General features: G+C 38.4%; 1 protein-coding gene across 1 annotated transcript; it reads right to left on the bottom strand.

Moving 5' to 3' along the window:
- Positions 1-210: 210 nt before the first annotated feature.
- Positions 211-19,332, bottom strand: LOC145496183 (uncharacterized). The gene is made up of 18 exons (XM_081475841.1): positions 18,815-19,332; positions 18,282-18,329; positions 13,539-13,888; positions 12,707-12,871; positions 12,247-12,360; positions 11,807-11,929; positions 11,458-11,554; positions 10,731-10,949; positions 9,547-9,923; positions 9,223-9,390; positions 8,524-8,634; positions 8,234-8,350; positions 7,862-7,952; positions 7,078-7,458; positions 5,537-5,662; positions 4,937-5,059; positions 3,941-4,297; positions 211-3,689 (listed from the first exon to the last, which is right to left on the bottom strand). Exons 1-18 carry the CDS (start codon positions 18,870-18,872, stop codon positions 3,043-3,045), a joined length of 3,672 nt encoding a protein of 1,223 aa, XP_081331967.1. The 5' UTR covers positions 18,873-19,332; the 3' UTR covers positions 211-3,042.
- Between the last annotated feature and the right edge of the window lie 887 nt (positions 19,333-20,219).

Here is a 20,219-nt window from a genome sequence, read left to right as displayed (position 1 = left end):
CACCATCCACCAAAGGCAGAAAACGAGACAAAGCATGAAATCAGTGATCCTATTGCACAGGCAAGTCCTTTGGTTTCGCAGACTTATCAGCTTTAGTTTATACCACGAAAATACAAGTAACGAATGTGATATTTCATGGTTAATCAAAACTCAACAAAATTCTCGAACGTGATTGGCTATCAGCATCCCGATTTGAGCATTAATTGGACAGTGGACGCGTCATGCTTGTAATTGGACAGTACACGTCATTTTGCGTGCGCTGTTGCGGTGCACTTTGTTGAGTAAACTCAATCGATAGCTTGTTCGTTTCTCGAATTTTGTCACAGTTTTGATTAACTGGTAACTCGTGATAAACTCGTGATTAACAAATCGGACTCCCGCTTCGCGGTCGTCCGATTTGTTAATCACTCGTACGATTACAGACCGAATTGGACTCCACTCAGTCCTATTACCATTATAAACCACGAGAGAGCGTTGTTTAATTTTTTGTGCCATCCATATAAAATACAGAGGCAAACACAATCTATGTGACGTACGCGCAGGGCACGACGGGATGGCTGGATGTAATACCGTCGAATGTACAACGGCTTTCCTGTATTTTGATTACTTGTATTTTCTATGGCATGGTGTAAATGGCAGAATCTGTTGTATGAGTAACTTCTTAACGTAAACTTCGGATAATGGAATTAGACTTTAATATTAGTAATTAATCGGCTTTGAAGGGGCTTTTCAGCGACGAGTCGCCGAAGTAACGAGCAGACATTGAAGTGAAAAGGGCAACACGCGTTCAAAGATTTCATTGATTGCGTCGTGAGTACTACGGTCTAGTACTTTTCAGCGATCAAATGAAGTCAGTTTTCTAGTGATCAGCTTTCCACGTGTGCCTTCTTCAATCACTTCATAAGCAGTACTTTAAATTTCCCAGGTCCAAATCAAAATTTTCGAAGACGGGTGACAATCCTGTTTTGCGAAGTGAAATGGCACGCCGTCAACGGCAGAGATACAAGTTCTGTTCTCTAATCAATTGTTTCACTAGCGTGACACTGCCAGCATGCACGACCCGCATGTGCTCTAACGGGGCAAAGCCGGACTCCCATGTAAAAAGGACGGGTGTTCGTGTTGCCTTTTAGTGGTTAAAGAGCGGGTTTGTTACCTCTTATAATTAGGGTGTTCAGCCTGAAAAGGTCCACAGTGGGAACTTTTACTGTACCTCTTAGGGTGTTGAGCTGAAAAAAATATGACAGAAGATAATGTGCTGTTTTAGAATTGGTACCTCCTAAGGGTGAAAACGTTCAAGCTACGCCCACAAACAGGATCTTAGTACCTCTAAATCTCCGACTAGATAACCCTAATCCTAACCCTAGGCGCGAAACGTGAGGCTTAAGGCAGAGAATGGATGTTAGATTTAAATTTTCGTCCAACGGATTCCTTTGTAGTAGTGAGGAGTTTTAAATAAATGAGCCAGGGGCAAGAAACTATTAAGTACACCAACAGCTGTATTTATTACTTTTTCGATAGAAACAGTTACTAAGTAACTATTTTTTGCAGCGGTTTTTCCCACGTTTATTGTGTTATACTGAGGACATTAAGCATGCAAACCACGGAATGACAACGGCAACGACAACGAGCAAATGACTTTAACGTGTGTTACATTCTTGGAGGTTCTCTGCAAAATTATAGTCGGTGAAACCATGTACCATACCTGTGAGGGGTTTACCGAACTCTGGAACAGCAACTACAAACTTAACGTTGCTTTACATATTCAGCTGAGGGAAGTCTAAGTCAGACTGAACATGTCTCAGGAAATTCGGGGGATTTGGTAGCAGAATTACACTTACAAGTAATCGATGTCGTCCTTGTCGTTGCCATAGTGGTTGTTTGAAAACTTGTTATTTCCGTTCTGTTTCTTTGACTAATATAACGAGAAGTCGATTCCTTTAAATAATAGTTTTCCTCTAATAGCCAGGGATAACCAAAACTGATTAACTGTGTGATGTAGGCTCTTGTAGCTCTAAACCTATTGAATGGCACGTATTGATTTCACTATAGCCATTTAGCGAAACTTAAAGCTAAGAATAAACAGTTACTAGATATGATTTAACTTACCGATGTCTGATCACACGAGCCAGGTTTCATACTTTTCGCCAACTGTTTACGACTCTAGTTGTTTGTTTAACTTTAAGCAATTAAAATAATATACGTTGCTAGATTAATATGACAAAATATTTGACTGAATGTTGATTCAATTTAGCAGTAAGTTATTCTAAAGAGTGCCTCTGGCTATATATAGTTGTTTCTGAATCAATAACAGAAAAACAGGATTGAAGCCTAACTGTGCTTCAGAATTTGTGACCGCTCGGTGTAGATACATTGAGAGTCTCTCATAATGTTTTCCTAGGTTGGCAAATTCAAACACAAAAATGCTTACCCCTCTATCACGGATCAGCGCACCTTACAAGCCCCTATGACAAACTACCTAATTGCTTTACTGTATAATACTGAAGATAAACTTTGAGCATGCTAAATAATTTTGACTGGCTCAGAAGCAAGGTGATCATCCCGAAATTGAAAACAGAAGGCAAAAAAACAAAAAAACAAAACAAATAATAACAAGAAGAAGATCGACTCGTAAATATAAGCAATCTGTAGCATACTCTCACCGTACGGTTTTGTTTTCCCGATGCAATTTTCAGTTTTAGTGTTTGCTTACTTTGCCTCGCGCCCTTTACGTTCGCCATGAACGGGTATCCAGATTTGCTTTAAAAAAAAACCTTTAAAAATAGAAAACCCGCGGGAAAGTAGTCATTGTGGTAAATACACTGCTCGAGCATCTTTTTGGATATTCTTTCTCCGTTATCGGGAGTCATAGAAACTGAGGACCCGAGATAAACAATACATGTGAGAGGCTAGTGATTGTGATGAAACTGAAACAAAATGTCCAACGGGAATATTAGCGCTTCTATTTATTAGTATTATTGGCCCCCGAAAAGAAAAACCCACAAAAATAATAGTCGAAAACGTTTTGATATCGTTCCAAGCTATCTAGATACTACAGACCACCCCTGCATCCTTCCAATGGCCACAGTTATGACTTCCCCATCCACGTTGTTTACAGTTACGTAGCGACGACTCTCCTCCTGCACAATTAACATCATCCATCCAGATACGACCAGAGCCACGACCAAATGCTGCATAGTAAGTAGCGGAGGCAGCACCGCTGTAGCCCAGTTGGCGACACACTACACGTGCATCTCTCATATCCCAGCCGTCATGACACACTGTTCCCCAGTGCCCACCGTAGTACACTTCAACACGGCCAAAGTGAAGACCTCCGTCCGCCAGACGAACGCTAGAAGATCCATAGGAGCACATCACACCGGCATCTCGGCTGTGAGTGCAGTCATGTTTGCCCCATCCACGGTGTCTGCAATCATGCATGTGGGCCTCACTCCCTGAGCATGCCACGTCATCCATCCATATTGGACCAGTTCCTTGACCATAAAAGGCACCTCTGTATTCTCGTATAGCGTGATTGTAACCAAGTTGCTTGCAGAACACGTCAGCATCGTTTTTATCCCAGGCGTCATCGCAGATTGTGCCCCACTTCCCATCGTAGAATATTTCTGCTCTTCCCTGAGGTGGTGGTATAGGGGAGCTGTTATTTATGCGGATCGATCCTCCTGTTATGACTAATTATTAGAAACAAAAAAAAAAGTGAATATAAGCACACGTGGATTATCAAATGAAGTCCAGCAATGCTCACTAACACACTTGAACTTAAATTCGTGTTTCAAATCGTCATTGGTCATTTTTTTTGTTCGCATGTGCAATAATAGGTCATGATTGGTCACAAATGAGGGTGATCCATCCGTTAGGGTAAAAGTAGTTTTTCCTTTGTACTGCACAGATTTGCCACCATTTAAAATGTAACGGTTCTTACCTCGGTAAATTGCACGAAATCCCTTGTACTGTTTATTTTGGGCGGCATCGGTCGTAAACCTCACATAAAGGTTGTTCCCTGAACTGATGAGAGGAGGAGGTCGCTCGGATCCACTAAATTGGTCAATAACCGGAGAAGAGAGGGAAGTGCCATCATATACAGTTACGTAATCGTCAAGGTACTCGGTGTCAAAACGATCGAAGGTAAGTTCCACCCATGCATTTGAGGTTATATTCCACTGGCAATCCATGTTATTTTCGTACAATTCGCCAAGCTTATTGGACTGTATAATTCCATCTATTGTAGTTAGATTGATCGTCATATTTGGACAGGTGCTGCTAGAGTTCACCACCGGAGCTATTGAAATAATGAGAGACAACAACTTACTCTTTTAAATTCCTACTTTCAAAAGCAGTTGTGATAGTTTCACAGTCATGCACAAAAGAATTATCGATTGCATTATAGCATTTAGAATATTCGCGCAAAGAAAAAATATTAAGGGAAAGTACGCTGGAAGAAAACTAGATGTTTATATTTCTCCTTCAAATCTCATTTTTCCAGCCTTGCGAGGCACATATGATATATGATTATCATGTTAAAATCTCTAGAACAGTTCAGGTGGCACTTTGAATTGTGAACTAAAAACGTGTAATTATAACTAAATCTTAAACCCAATCTTTGAAGCAGACATCCTTTCAATCTTTACAGAGATCACAGCTAGGGGAGAAAACACAAAGAGCTCCAAGCTTGTTGAAGATGGTATATTTTTCTTGGCCAATTCCACGGCTAATGGAATTGGCCTAAACCCAGCTCTTTTTTTCGTTTGGAAATAAGTTTCCTTGAATCAACAGTTATGTCAGATTCCCCATCCTTTGGTTATTTTTATTGTTAAATTTTTTATTTCGCGCCAACAGAGGAGAGAAAAACATCATTCGGAGAACAGGAATAGCGATACTATTATTTCACTATTTTACCACGACTATTTTGAGCACTCACCACCACAATATTTTCCGTCGCCTCCGTAGCCTGTGTTACATCTGCAATCGTAGTAGCCAGGAATATTCACACACTTGGCTAATTTGTGGCACGAATATAGCCCCAACTTGCACTCGTCTACATCTGTTTAGGTAAAGAATTAAACAGTTCCTTAATTTGCTACAAAACGTGTGCTACAAATTACAAAGGAAGCTCCGATTAAGAATCCTAACGAGTCCCACATGATGTCAATTCATTACTGAGGTTTAAGCGAACGACCTAATTCCCGTTCAGAAAGGAGATGGCAAAAAAATTAATATCAGTCTTAACCGGGTTTTAAAACATTTCTGTTCCTACAAAGAGTGTCAAGTTCTTCGGAATTATTTGAGCAACCATTCAATTCCTAATTGGGAGAAAGAGATCAGTTGTGATAGTTCGTGCTAGTAACTTTGATAAATGTGACTTGATACTGCTTATTACACAAATTCCTAACTTTACTTCAACTACTTGACTGTTCCTTAAAAAGTACTTTCTCATAAGAACAAAATATACAATTACAACTAATTATGAAATTAGAGGTTATTATGAGAGGGCACATATAGAACGGAAACCTGTACAAACCCGAGCAGTTGCCAGCTGCATTACGCCGATATCCACTATTACACCGACATGTGTAAGAACCATCATTGTTCACACAAGAGGAGCCTTGTGGACAGTTGTAGCCGAAGTTGTCGCATTCATTGTAATCTGTAGTGAAAAGAAAAAAGTACTAATTTACTTTTATATATTGGAGACGAAAAAAAGTTATCATTTTGTGGTGTTAAAAGTCGTCACTAGAGTAACCAAAAAGCGGCCATGTTGAACAAGTCCATTTGTGATGAGCAGTTGTTCATTCTGCAACTTTCGCACGACATTCGTTAATTGGGTACAGAGCAATCATTGCTTCCAGCTAATTATCCCCTCTGAAGGATTCGATTAAACACACGCAAATTTAAAAGAACAGCTAATCTATCATCGCTTTTGAATAAAAGCTTCAAAATGCAGATGGTCTTAGTGTAATCGTACCACGAGTCAAAACTACAATAGGTGACAAAAGTGTTGAGACACTGGCAGTAAAATTCGATTTTCGATTTCCCTCCCCCCTCCCTCCCCCCTCCCCCCAAACAATGTTGATTTTCCTATTTCTTAGACTGTACAGACCACAGCGCCTACATAACATTGAATTAGGGGGCCGGACCTATCAGAGAATTAAAGCTAGATGCAAATAAAATAGAGTAAGCGCTTAAATTTCGAAAAGCATCATTTTCTAAAAGCGTCTCGGCTACTTTTGTCGCCCATTGTAGTTCGTCTCAATTTTTTTTTCTTTTTTCACTTTTTTAATGATATAGTTTGACTATAATTGTTCTTGTAAAAAAACTGCCAGTTAGGCCTGACATAAAACAGTTTTCCACTGCAGACGCGATCGCGAAGCTAAGATTTCATTTTGCATTTTCAAACAATATACTCTAATATAAGCTTAAAACTACCGGTAATTCCTCGCTGAGCCTCGCCATCTATTAATTTTGCGATAGCGTTCTCCACAAAACCCGTACACAAGAGAAAAATGCGTTGGCTATGATTATTTTGATGAAATAAATAAGTGTTTAACAGAAAAACAATGTCCTCCACCAATTTGACCACAGGACATGGGTTGGAATCTACATGATTATCTCTTGTATGGGTGCCCTGTAGATGCAACAAGACAGCGCTCGAGTCCCGCTAAATGCTAACATTTTCACGGCTCTTCCTTGGGATGGAACCTCTGCATCAGTTGTGTGTAATTAATAGATGCCGAGGGATGTTTTATTCTTTGAAAAGCAGCAGCGAATCAAAGCAGAAATTAACTCTCGTAATCGGCAGTGAAAAAAGAGTCAAACCTTGTGCTGTTCTTGTACTTCTGTTTCATCATTTTTTCATAAAAATAAAATCCGAAAGACCAAAAATAACACAGAAAAAATAACTTGACTCGTGACTCAACTTGACCCGTGCTACGATACAACTCAACTGGTCGATACCTTGCTGCAGCATCATTACACATCCACTCTAACCCTCTCTACATCATTTAGTCTAAGGTTAAACTATTCGATCAAACTAAGAAAACAAGGAAAGCGTTTTAAACTTACCTTTCTTGCAAGTAAATCTGTGGCAGTCTGTGCAGTTGACATCATTCCATTCATAGTCGTGATCTTTAAGAAAACCCAGAGTATGCACGCAATCCTGATTGGCAAAGTTGTTTGGTTGGAATTTTGCCCAGTGATGGAAGTCAGTAGATGTTCCATCGGTCCACACAAACTTTCCTTCTGTGTTGATATCAGACAGGCCCAACCAAGACTTTTCTCCTCCGTGCAAACTTTGAACGAACACATTTTCTTCTTGGCTGTGGATACTGGGAAGATTAGCTCCTTGTATAGAGCATGCTCCCTGACTGAGGCTCCATGAACTGCAGGGAGCAACTTTTTTGTAACAGTATCCTCTGAAGTAGAACCAGTCTTTCTCGCAAATGTCTGTTCAAGAAATAAAAAAACGTATCATTGATTCGTTTCACCCATTTACTAATATATTGAACATCATTTTTTTAATCAACTCCTGTAATGCCACATGCCCTAAATCCTTTGAAATAGCCCCATTCCTTTTGGGAAAAAAAATTGTCTCTAAAAAGCTGTTAAATCTTTCATTCACCTGTTTGTTAGTTCGTTCGCATATATTTAATTCATTCATTGAGTTGTTGCGTCGCTATATATTTCGCATTTTGAAAATCTGGATTTGTTTGCTTTTTTTCAGTTGCTATTTTAAAACATCAATCCATGTGGAACTCGTCTATTTCGCATTTTTTCATGTAACTGTAATAAAATCAATTTAAACAGCTACAGGTGCATATTCCCAAAGGAGATAGAAATGAGGGCTTACCTGATAGCACTGCATATGACACTGTGATGGGATCGAAGCGTTTAACAAAGAGTTCTTTGGCACAAATTCGAAATCCGTTTTCGGTGATAAACTTGAAGAAAGAGAAAAGAAACAATAAGGATTCTGGTATACAAGCTGTAATAAACGGTTACTCCCTTAGAAATGTAACGCCTTCGTCTACTGAGTAATCTGACAGAATGGAGAGGCCTGCTATATCCAAAGTACTGTGGTGTAGTTAACAATCATTTAAGTCAAAATTGTTTAGCGACACTACCTTGACGAAATATTACACTTGTTACTGTATTTATTCATACTCTTGGAAATATCTAATATTTTATTTTTTGTTAAGGTAGATTGAGTTCTTTTTTGTACCTCAATCCAGCTTACGATTCCGTTACACTCTGCGCCTGAGTTTGCACCACTGCTGGAATGTTTGGCTGTTATCACCAGTGTTGGGGGCTTGGGGTATGTCCAAGCAAACTTCACATCCTGTTTATCATTAAAAAGAAACACGTGCATGTCTTCAGCTGATGTCATAGCACCTAGAAAATCTTTAACATATGACGTTTTGTTGCTTACTTCATTCTTAATGAAAGCCGCCAGCCTCGCCAATAACAGCTTAATCTCCCCAACTCACTGTCTGCACAATATATGATGCCTACCTTGCAAAAGGCGTAGTTATACTTCTCTGAAGGCAAAACGTTGTTAGGAAACTCGACATCATGGTGCTCTTTAAACAATGGTCTATGAAGCTTTTCAAAGGCCAGCCAGTTCTGCAACAATAAAAGGTGCAATATAATGAAAATAGCGTTGCCATATGTGGAAGAAATATTAAATGATGTTTTTACAATACCGTTTCTTGATCAGTGTTAGTGCTAAGTTACCAGCAACAACATAATTTGCATACGACTACCACATGGTGTAACAGCTCGCATATTTTAAAAAGAAATACAGATGATTGTCTTGTCATCGTCTAATATTCAGTAACCGAGAAAAGTGGCTAAGAAATAGAACTCTAGGTAATTACATTCTTCTTATATTTTGAAAATTCGCTGACGGTCTGAATGGCTAAATGAGTCATTGGCTGACGGACTGACTAACTGACTAGCTGTCTGACCGACTGACTGTCTGTCTGACTCACTGACTAGCTGACTGACTGACTGAGTGACTGTCTTTCTTTCTGACTGACTGACCTACTGACGTACTCGCTAACTGACTGACTGACTGATAGACCAGACTAGACCAAGTTGTAGCCTTATGCTCCCCTCACAGGAGCGAAGAGGATAAGTGAGTGAGTGTGAGACTAAGTTAAGGTGTTAGATTAGATGACAATGCGTTACGTTAAATTTAATAATACACACCACTGAGATGTCGTCATGAACTCCAGCAAAGTTTTGTAGTTCCCGAAGACAGATCTTAAAGGAACTCGCTGAGACATCTTCGAGCCACACACTGGCAGCATCGTGCATTAGACTAGACCGGTAGTGTTCAGCGGTCGCAAATACCGTCGGTGACTTGGAAAACTTCCCCTAAGAAAAAGGAAACAAAACAAAATAAGAATACTAGTTTTATAGTGACATGCAATCTGGCTTGTTCGACGGGGAAATCACTTAAGATTAGGAAATGCTACGTTTAAATGATTGCAATATATTTCAGTAAGGTAACAACCAAAACAGATCAGTTACCTTTGGAAAGGTGACTGTTTGACAACTAGTCCCAGTCCACCATCTAGAAAACGTTTCTTCCCCTGCTATTCCTCCAGGAGGTGCACCTTGGTAGGCGACCCAGTCAATTGTGGCAAAGCTATCTGTTGGATAGTCATTCCTGCCAGCTCGAGTAACACAGGCTGTAAACTGAGTGCTGTTAACACTTTCAACCCAAGGTGTGGTGGCCTCGTGCACGAAACTCGCATCAGAGTAATTAAAATGATTCACAGAGAGCTGCACATAGATCATCTTCAGAGGATAAAAAATTAACGGTTCAAATTTGATAACTTCACACTGATCTTGTGCCCAGGAGGGAGTGTTTTTGAATTCGTGCCTTCCTCTCTGAACTGGAAAACCTACGAGGGAAAAAAAAAACAGCAACAGAAAGTAACTACTTCTTCGTGTACATTTAATTTATAATTCGCGTCCGTCTTTTTCACCGGTCAGCTCTTCTATCTTTAGGGCTGGTTTTCATTGTCGTGCCATCAAAAATAAAACTAGCAACCATTAACTAAATTAAGTCAAGAATCTGATATATGATATTTGATTGATATATAAACAACCTCGCAGGATTTAGGTCTGTGTGGTTTTTCATTCGCATGTTATTCGGAGAAGTGTTTCACGCAAATTTATGTCGGTGCCTAACCAGATGGACACCAAAATGGCGGCCGTAAAGTAACAAAAACATCTGTCATTGAATTTTGCTGTTGAAACGAAGTTTTTACTCTTAAGTTCTGGCACATTGAAATTAATACTTCTTCTCGTGCAAGAACTGTTCGAACTGTTCAGTTAACAGAAACTTTAGCAATAACTGATCTTTCAGATTGACCTAGGTGACAGTCTTCTCCGGCCGCCACACAACACAAAAGCTTGGAAATTCAAACGTGCTCTACTAGAAAACGAAGGACCCTGTCAAGCTAAAGTTCTTAGTTCTAAGTTCTTAGAGGGTCTTATATCTGATGAAACTGAACCCTCAGAAGATAATTTTGGAATATGACTACGTCACATGAAAACCGGCAGTTCTTCCCACTGTCTGACTTTAATTTGTATGAAAAAATAGCTCATGTAGACAATAGCGTTTCACAATTCTTATACTATAAAATTGTTGCAAAAACTGTCCATGAACTGGATAAGCTACTACAGGAGAGGACAGTTCCCATTACCTGTGCAGCTCCCAGGATGGTACTTCGTGTAGTTTGCACGTCGTGTACATATGTCTTTCTGTAGCAAGCAGAGGTTGCCAAAAGTGCGACCGTTGGAGGCACAGACCTGTTCTTCGTATGACGGGCAATGTTCTTCACAAATGCATTTAAATTGGGTAGGAGTATACGCTTTGCAGTAACTGTGATATGTGCAGATAATATCTCTGCAAGGATCAAGGTCTAAAAATAGTAAATAAAATGATTAGCTAATGGGATTACGGTTTGATTGATTACGGAAGGATTGGCTAAAAGAAATAGGTATACAGATGAATGGATGCACAATTTATTTTGCTTCTGTCGCTTTGTTGCTTTTTTTTTAACTTTTTCAAGACGCTATAGACCTATTGGATGAAGGCAGAAGAGACCAGCATGTGTTTTCGGTCTTGTTGACAGGTAAGAGATGTTAATTAAGGAAAAACCTAAACTGATCAATGTTGCCTTGTAGAAACATTCTGTATACTATAAAAGAATGTTGAATAGATTAAGCGAGAGATGGACAAAACTAATGTTTGGTTTCCTGACGTACGTGAAGAGATTAGTTAAGAGATTAGTTAATACAGAGTGGTAATGCGGGAACAGCTCTCTGCATTCTGCCCATTAACATTAGTTCGTTTAGGATGATCGTCTGGACGAGGGTAGTTCTGAAAAGAACATGTTCTACAAAGAAGGAAACTGGTTCCATAGTTACCTCCGATAACCAGATAGTTCACAATTACATCGTTTCTCTGGCCATTGTATCCCACGCTGTCCTTGATGCAAACTCGGCTGTGAGTTTTGTTCACTTCCTACAAAAGGATGAAAGATTGATAAGACCTGCAATAGATATGTCATAATAGTCCCCCGACAAATATCGGCGTTAATGGGAAAATGTGAAAAATGCGATTTTAAATTTCAATCAACCTTCAAGGGTCAAACCAAACACCGACCTTACGCAAAAATAGAATTTTTTAATGGGCTTTTTTTTTAGGTACTGTTTAATGTGTTAAAATTGTTTAAGGATTTCTTTAAGTTTGTAACGACCTATAAAGAGACTGTACCTCGAGCCAGGTTGCCAAAGGACCTTTGTAAGAGTAAGGTATGTTGGCACTGTTGCTGTCTCCATTGAGGACTGTTGTGAGTATCGCGGGAGGCTTAAAAAATGGCTCTTTAAACTTGATAGTCTACAAAAGAAGTTGAAATTTAATATCAAAATGTGCTCTGATTCTGTTATTATAATATGCAGCACATACAGGTGCCGTCAGCTGTTTTAATATCACAGGAAATAATCTAGTACACGCTAAAGAGCTGTTTTGACAAAAACCTACTAAACTACAAACTCACAAAACGAAAACTAAAAACACGTGAGATTCCCTCGGGAAAATGACACGTGATGTGACGTCACTCAAACCAGAAACGAAACGGTAGCCAAATCACGGTTTTGTCATATTCCACTCTGATGTCCAACAGTTAATGATGTTAAACAAACTCGTGTACATACCATGCACAGAGCATAATTATTTCCTGCAGCTGGTACCTCGCTCTTGGGAAATACAAGCTTATGTGATTCTTCAGCTTTCCACGAGGATGAATAGTTCACGTACGCCAACCAGTTCTAAATAACGAAATGAAGAAAAAGAATTAAGTAGCATTATATCAAGTAATAATTAACTTTAAAATTATCGCTTGTAAATAGATAGAAAATGGAATTTAATTGGTGTCAAAGCAGATGTTTGTTGTTATTGACGAAGGGGGAAGGTGGATATCTAAGGCTGGATAATTCAGAAGATGTTTCTAATCTCCCTCTCCTTTGTGTAAATCTTGGAATCGACAAATCAATCAATCAGTTATTTAGAAACGTAACGTCTTTGAGCTAACAGCTCGATCAAAATACTTATGTGAAAAATCAATTTCATGAATGAATGAAAATCATTTTCATGAATATTCACCACACAACTTACCACTACAATTTTGTTGTGCCCGCCATCTAATGCCCTTGACTCACGCAAGCAAACTTCGAAATGACTTATGGTAACATTTTCCATCCAAACATGCATGGCATCCTGCTTTTGCTTTTTGGTTCCATGTTGGACAGTGACCTGAACTGTAGGAATCGCTGAAAAGGCCTGGCAAATATTAAACAGTATTGTGAAAAATGTCATCATCTGAATGCCTAATAACGACATGAAAAAGCATTCAACTGCGCTTGTTTGAAATAACCCTTGCTCTCCAGGAAACAACTCGCTAATCTACAAAGTAAGTAGTCACGTTAGGAAATGGAAATTAATTGTCATAACTACTTACATTTAGAAAGCAGTCCTAAGAAAATACGCTCGCTGATTCGTTAACAAGCGCACACTGCTACGCTACTCACTATCTATCACAGCATATAGAGTGAGTAGCGTGGCCAATCAGAGCACGGCATCCGTGATAGAACGCTAGTAGATTTTATACTAAAACTCGATAGAAACACGGTACATGTTTTCTGTTTCTGAAATAATTTAGGCAAACTGTTATTGGCAAGATAGTAACAAGTTGTAGCTTAGGAAACTGCTGTCCCAGTTTGAGATAACCGTGTTAAGCATGTCATCGTTGCCTAAGAAATATCCTGACAGCTTTCAAGATCAAAAACGCGTTGAAGTAGCAACGAAGAATATTTCATTTCACTCAAACTAATGTAACCTGTACAAATTTGGTAACGCTTGGAAATGTAATATAATCAGGCGAAAACAACTCGCTTCTTTACTTTGTCCTATGTGTTATACGAAGCTGCCAATTTTCTTTTAATCTTACCTTAGGAAATTTCACTTTTTTGCATTGCGTTCCAGTGGTAAATAAGCTAAAACTAGCCGATCCATCGTAAACTCCTGATTGGGAACCTTGGAATGCAAACCAATCAATGGTTGTGTTACCTCCGTTACCTTGGCCACCGAGCACTAAACAGGCCTTGAAACCGCTTGTTGTCACGCCTTCCACCCAAATAAAAGACGTATCGTGGACTTTCAACGGAATTTCTCCGTGATTGGCTGAGATGTACACTCGCACAGGCGATCCTTTGGTAAAACGCTTGCTGAAGGACACATCTTCGCAATAGAGGCCATTGTTTCCCTTTTGTGGAATATGAACTTTACCCCATTGAGCTCCTGAGAAGGCAGTTGAAATAAACGGGATTTAACCACTCAAACAAACAGGAAATCGTTTAAAAAATCGTTATTTTTCTTTCAAATAAAGTTGATGATGAAGATGATGAAGATGATGAAGATGATTGTACTACTTCAAGAGTGTTACAATATTGAATGGTTAACCTGTAGGTCGCCATCCTGGCTTTTAGGAAAAACCTCTGAGCAGCATGTGAAATTCGATAAAAATCTGGATTATCTGAAACTCACTCGAAACATAGAAGAACATGCATTATCAAAGTCGCAGCTCTCTGTTTTAGTTAATTCTTTTGATTGAGGCAGAGTTGTGATCTGAGGAAAGCATAAGGGGGTTTTATTTCTCTAAGCAAGAGTCATGCAGTGCACTTTGTAAGGAACAGTCATGTTAAGGACACTAGCCAGGCCAATTTTGATTAGTTAATAATTGTCTCTTTATCTTAGTTACGAACGTAGTTACAATGTTTACTTCTTTTTTATTGGTTTTGTAATCTGACCTTTAAGCGCCACCACGCGCATATAAAAGTTGAGTTAGCGTCCCTTTAAAATAGTTTTTCTTTCCATCTCGCGTGGCCTTGTCAACCTTGAACTCTTGATGTTTTTTGATTTCCTAATCCTTGGCTCAAGCGGGACCGATATGTGAGTACGTTTGTCATTTTGATTAGGTTACGTTTTTTGTAGCTATGGGCGAAGGAATACAAAGGAACATTTGTACAATGTTGATCGATTTAGTCGTCTAAATTAGAAAATGTTCTTAACGTTACTAGAGTGAACGCCCACCTTTTAGGTTCGAAAGCATTGAGCTGTTAATCAGTTCCTTTTGTTGTGTATTTCTGTGATCGAATCTTATTTAGTATCTTAGCGTAGTATTTACGCTGGCTATTTTTGATGTATTGTTGTTCAATTTCGTTATGTTATCGATTCCTAATCGTTAGTTTGTCTCGTGTAAGTTTTGACTATTTGTTACGCTACTTTTCCGCTAATTAAAATTGATAGAAATTCGTTACATATTGTTATTTCAGTTTACGATCGTTTATCTTGATGCAGTAAATCGCCGATAACCGTCAACTTTGGTTTTCCGTGGTTTACTTGTCTACCCTTGAAGACGACCTGTAAGGTAGTCCCACCCACTAGTTTGTCGCGACACGCCTAGAGCTCATTTTGTTTCGTCTCGTTTCGGAATTTGCCAGTCGCTGCAAGCGCCATTAGTCATCTGTAGTTGAAGTCACTTAAAAAGCCAGGGAATTGTGTAGAATAAACAGTAGCAAGTCACATTTATCAAAAATACTAGCAAGCACTACCACAACTGATCACCTTATCCCAATTAGGATTTGAATGGTTGGAATTTAATGAAAGAAGTGTGTTTTGTTGGGCCCTCATCTGACCACAAAATTACCGTCAATGCGTTCTACGCGTAAACCAGTAAGAATATATTGCATACCCAATTTTTTAAGGAGATTTCAAGTAAGTTTTTAGAAGATGCCAAGGTGCATATCTTAGTTGGTTTGAGGCCGAGTATGCGTATAGTTTCACAGTATGAAGAGACCTGCAAATCCCACAGGTATGTTTTTGAAACTGTAGTCTCAGTATTTTTAAAATCTTCTGTTTGGTTTGCTGTTTGGGTTCCAGAATTTTCCTTAGTATCAGTATCCTTCCGTAGTTCTAATCAGTACTCAACTGAGCAACTTCCAAATTATTAACACTCTGACAATTTTCACATCATTTAGACCTGTTCGTTTTCTTAGCCATTTACACTTACACAATTCTCACTCTATTAAATTCGTTTTTATCACAGCATTTAGCTATTGCAGTTTCACAGTAGTTTTTATATCTTCAGAATTCTCACGACATTTTTACTTTCGCGTACTCTTTCACATTATTTCGCACAATTTTAACAGTATCAACTCGCCCAATTTCCACTGAATTAGATTCACCCAATTTTCCCAGTTTTCAGTTAGTATAGAATTTTGTTTCGCAATATTCAGCTTCGAGCAATTTCCACAATATTTAAGCTCACACAGCTTCACAGTATTCAGAATGTTATAATTTTCACACCATTTAGACTTCCGCAGTGTTAAGAACTGCGCAACTTTCAGTACATTTAGACTCCAAAATTTCCATAGCCTTTATATCCGAATAATTTCCACAATACTGACGCTCCCCTTGTTTGCGCTGCGTTTGGTCTTATGTAATTTGCTCGGGACTCGGGCGATTTCAACAATTATTTTAACTTGGTCAATTTTTTTTTAGAAATTTGGATTCGTGCAAGATTCTCAGAATTTGGATTCGAGTAACTGAACGTTAACAGTTCTTAGACCCATAAAAATCATGGTCTTTGGACACGCTATAATTTCATACATGTACATGTAGTATATTAATTTGAGAATTTTCCGCAGTAACTCGAGCCACACAGTTTTAAGTTTGACTCGCGCAATGTACACAACATTGAGACTTAAGCAATTCCCAAAGTATTAAGACTAACTCAGTCTATTTTCTGGAACATTTCCATTGTATTAACTCTGACACATTATTCACAGTATTTTCTCATTTTCCACGATATTTTCACGGTTGAGACTCCAGTAATGTAGACAGAATTTAGACTCGCGAAATTTGCGCAATGTTTAGACGTCGGTCCACAACAAGATTTCCTAAGTTTTAAGTCTCTCAATTTTTTTTACACTTTTAGGTTCCAGTAATTTTCATTATGTTTACACTCATACAATTTTTTACAGTATTTACAGACCCAAAACCGTTTAGACTAACGAAATTTTTGCTGTTAAGGGCTCAAGCAACTTTTTGGACTCCTGTAGTATGCCTAATATTTATCATATCCTTTTTCCAGAATTTATGTTCGTGCAATTTGCTGACATGTGGTTGTTAAAAAAATTTCTTTGCACTCACATAATTTTCAGTAGTAAATAATTTTTTTTTTAATTTGGCGTTGTTAAGTCTCAAGAATTTTCATTAGTATCGGCATTCACCCATTTCCGCAGTTTTTAGATAAGTAGAATTTTGTTTCACAGTATTCAGCCTTGAGCAGTTTCCACAGTATTTAAGCTCACACAGCTTCCACAGTATTCAGATGATTCATATAATTTTCATACAATTTAAACTACCAGAATGTTAACTGCTCAACTTTCAGTACATTTACCCTCCTCAATTTACTTTTTTTTTATGTCCGCGCAATTTCCACATTTAGACTCCCTCGATTTTCGCTGCGCTTAGTCTGGAGCAATTTCAAAGTTATTCTTCACACAATTTTGTTTTGTTGAGATTCGTGCGATTTTCTGAGTGTTTTAATTTGCTCGATGCTTTTTAGAAATTTCGTGCAAGTTTCACAGAATTTGTGTTCGAGTAACTTTGACAGGTTTTAGACCTACAAAAAATGTTGATGTTTCGACGCGCTATAATTTCATACATGTAGCATATAGACTTGAGAAGTATCCGGCGCAGTAACTAGAGTACCACAATTTTAAGTTTGACTGTCGCAATCTGACACAACAGTAAGACTCATCCAATTGACAAAGGTCTTAAACTAACTCAATCTGTTTTTCGAAACATTTTCATGGTATTAATTCTTACACATTTCTCACAGTATTTTCACATTTCTCCACTATATTTTCACTGTTTAGACTCGAGTGATTTAAGCAGAATTTAGACTCGCGAAATTTCCGCAATGTTCAGACACAATTTCGTAAGTACTTTTACGTTCCTGCAATTTCTATTATGATTAAACTCATTACAGTATTTCGAGATCCGAAAACGTTAAGACGAACACAATTTCCAATGTTAAGGCTCGCGCAAATTAAGTATACAGCCTTGTGAAGCCTATCCGCAGTAACTAGAGCGAGACTGTCTGACTCGGGCAAAGCTCACAACATTAAGACGCATGCAAATCTGTTTTTCGGAACATTTCCATGGTATTAACTCTAACACATTTCTCACAGTATTCCCTCATTTTCTTTGATATTTTCTCTGTTCAGAGTCGGATGATTTAAATAGTATTTAGACTCGCGAACTTTCCGCAATATTTATAGACGCCCACAATTTCATAAGTTTTTAGGCTCGCAATTTTTTTTTACATTTTTAGGCTCCCGTAATTTCCAATATGTTTACACTCACGCAATTTTTTAGTATTTTTAGACCGGAAAGCGTTTAGACAAAAGAAATTTTCAATGTTAAGGCTCGTGCAACTTTTTATACTTCTATAATTTGTCCAATATTTATCACACAACTTTTTTCCAGGATTTATGTTCGTGCAATCTTTCCACAGTCAGTTTTCTCACTTTCACAGTACTGTAGAACACCCACTTAGTCAATGTATACTAAAATGCTTTATTTCTATCTAATAATCGATTTGGACAATGGACTTTTCGCTTACCAGAGCCTTGCTCGTCGTTTTCCAGAATTTCACGCTCCTGTCTGACCTCTGGAAAGAAACAACAAAGTTAGAGATTCAGGTCTGTAAAAAAAGTCGTCAATACGGCGCTAAATGCGTAGCGCGCAAAAGATCATTATATTTTCTCAGAATCAATACCAGTAATTTAAATTAGCAACCATAAATTCACATGATTCAAGAACAAAAACTATTGAGCCACTAAAGCCTTAGAAACAACTAATAAAAATGATACTCTGGTGCTTGAATCCACGTACAACAATTTGTTTTGAAGCAGTGTTTTGCTGCTGTTCTTTTCCCGGTATGGTGAGGATGTGGGAACATTTTGAAATGTGTGGCCTCCAAAACTGCGTCGCCTCCAAAACGCCGCTTAAGTTATTAGATTGGTTAAAAAAACTAATTTAACTGTTAGGGACAAAAATTTGTTTTTGCTGTTCTAACGGTGAAATTTTCATACAATGAACATCGATCTGGCAGTCTGAAATACGAACTAAGAAGTCCACTAACACTGCAGTTACCTGATATACCTGCAGCTAAAGAACCGAGGAAGACAAGAAGAAATATAATATTCCTCATCTTGGCCGCAATCAACAGACTAGGTAAGCCGTCCGTGAGTTTTCCAAGTTCAATAAAGTGCTGCAGCTTGGCAAGTAGGGTGTTTAGGAACAAGGAACACTTCAGTAGTTTCCACTAATTTATGTGTCAAGCAGAACGAGTTAGAACGAGTAACGAAACCAGGAAGAATAGACGTGTACTGCTTATGAACAATTGATAACGAATTGAAAAGGATTCGTTTATTCTCTGGGTCAAGCTTTTTGTAACTTCGACTAAACCTTTCGGTCGATGGTTTCTCGGCTATAGCGAAATACAGCGCCCCCACTTGATCAAGTCGTTATAGATTTCAAATCAGCGAAAATATTGGCCGCAATTACTGTTCATTCGCTGTTTTGTTTTGTTTTGTTTTTCACACGCTTTCACCATGATCACAATTTTTGTTTTGACTACGAGAACAAAGGCTGTTTCTGCATGGGCTCTGAAAAAGAATAGAAACTGGCGCAGTGATTGACTAGATCAGCATTCAAGAATTTTTATAAGGCTAATTTGTTTTCGATCTCTCGCTCTCAGTACACATTGTAGTTTGAGTTTGAACTGTATAGCGCAGTTTTCACAGAGGCCAAGTGTAGCAATGTAGAGGAAAATGATGAAACTATAGTTCCCTCTGCTTTATAAGAAATACTGTATTTTCTCCATTAAACACAGAAGGCGTTTATCTAAACCACTATTACACTGTATTAATGAAAACTTTAACGTAGACACCAAAAAGAAAAAAAGAAAACGGCACTGTCCGTGACTTCCTCTAGGCCAGAGCGGTCACCAAGAGCACACATTGTCCGAAACTCTGCCTTATTTCTGTTCCACTGGATGACAACTTTTTTACTCGGGTAAATGCCAGACCGAATAAACGCCCGACCAGTATGGTCAGTTGAGTTTTAATTAACACACCCCAGTATTTATTTGAGTTCCTGCTGATGTTCGTTTGAAGTTGGGCGTTTATTTGAACTCGACTTTCTGTATAACCGGCCAATTTCCATACATCACTGAAATAAATCAAGAAGGACTGAGCATAAATGTGCTTATGCGTGTGATATCTAAAGATAGCACCTATCGACCCTATCGTCCGTTACACTTCAATGGATATATTAATCATAGCAGTGGCATAACGGAAGGGCTGAAAATCGCGATTAACATGCAAAAAATTTCTATACAATTTCCCTTTGGCTGCCTCCTTTTGTAATCTGCGATATAAAATAAAGATTGGTCTGCCCAACTCACGAAGCAGGAAAAATATTATTAATCGAATATAGTATACTCCTGGGTGCCTTTCTTGTCGCAGTAAATGAATGCAAACCAAACAAGGTTATT

Source organism: Orbicella franksi, chromosome 8, assembly GCF_964199315.1.
Source record: "Orbicella franksi chromosome 8, jaOrbFran1.1, whole genome shotgun sequence".
In the NCBI taxonomy this organism is placed as follows: domain Eukaryota; kingdom Metazoa; phylum Cnidaria; class Anthozoa; order Scleractinia; family Merulinidae; genus Orbicella; species Orbicella franksi.
The sequence above is the reverse complement of the archived record's forward strand: the minus strand, read 5'-3'. Positions and strand labels throughout refer to the sequence as shown.

Bases quoted from the DNA above. Each gene is read 5' to 3' on its own strand.
- LOC145496183 (XM_081475841.1), bottom strand. From the start codon at position 18,872: ATGAGGAATATTATATTTCTTCTTGTCTTCCTCGGTTCTTTAGCTGCA. The intron at 8,635-9,222 runs GTGTGTATTATT...TTATTGTTGCAG, and splicing joins TTCATGACGACATCTCAGTG to AACTGGCTGGCCTTTGAAAA. The intron at 8,351-8,523 runs GTAGGCATCATA...AATGATAAACAG, and splicing joins ATAACTACGCCTTTTGCAAG to GATGTGAAGTTTGCTTGGAC.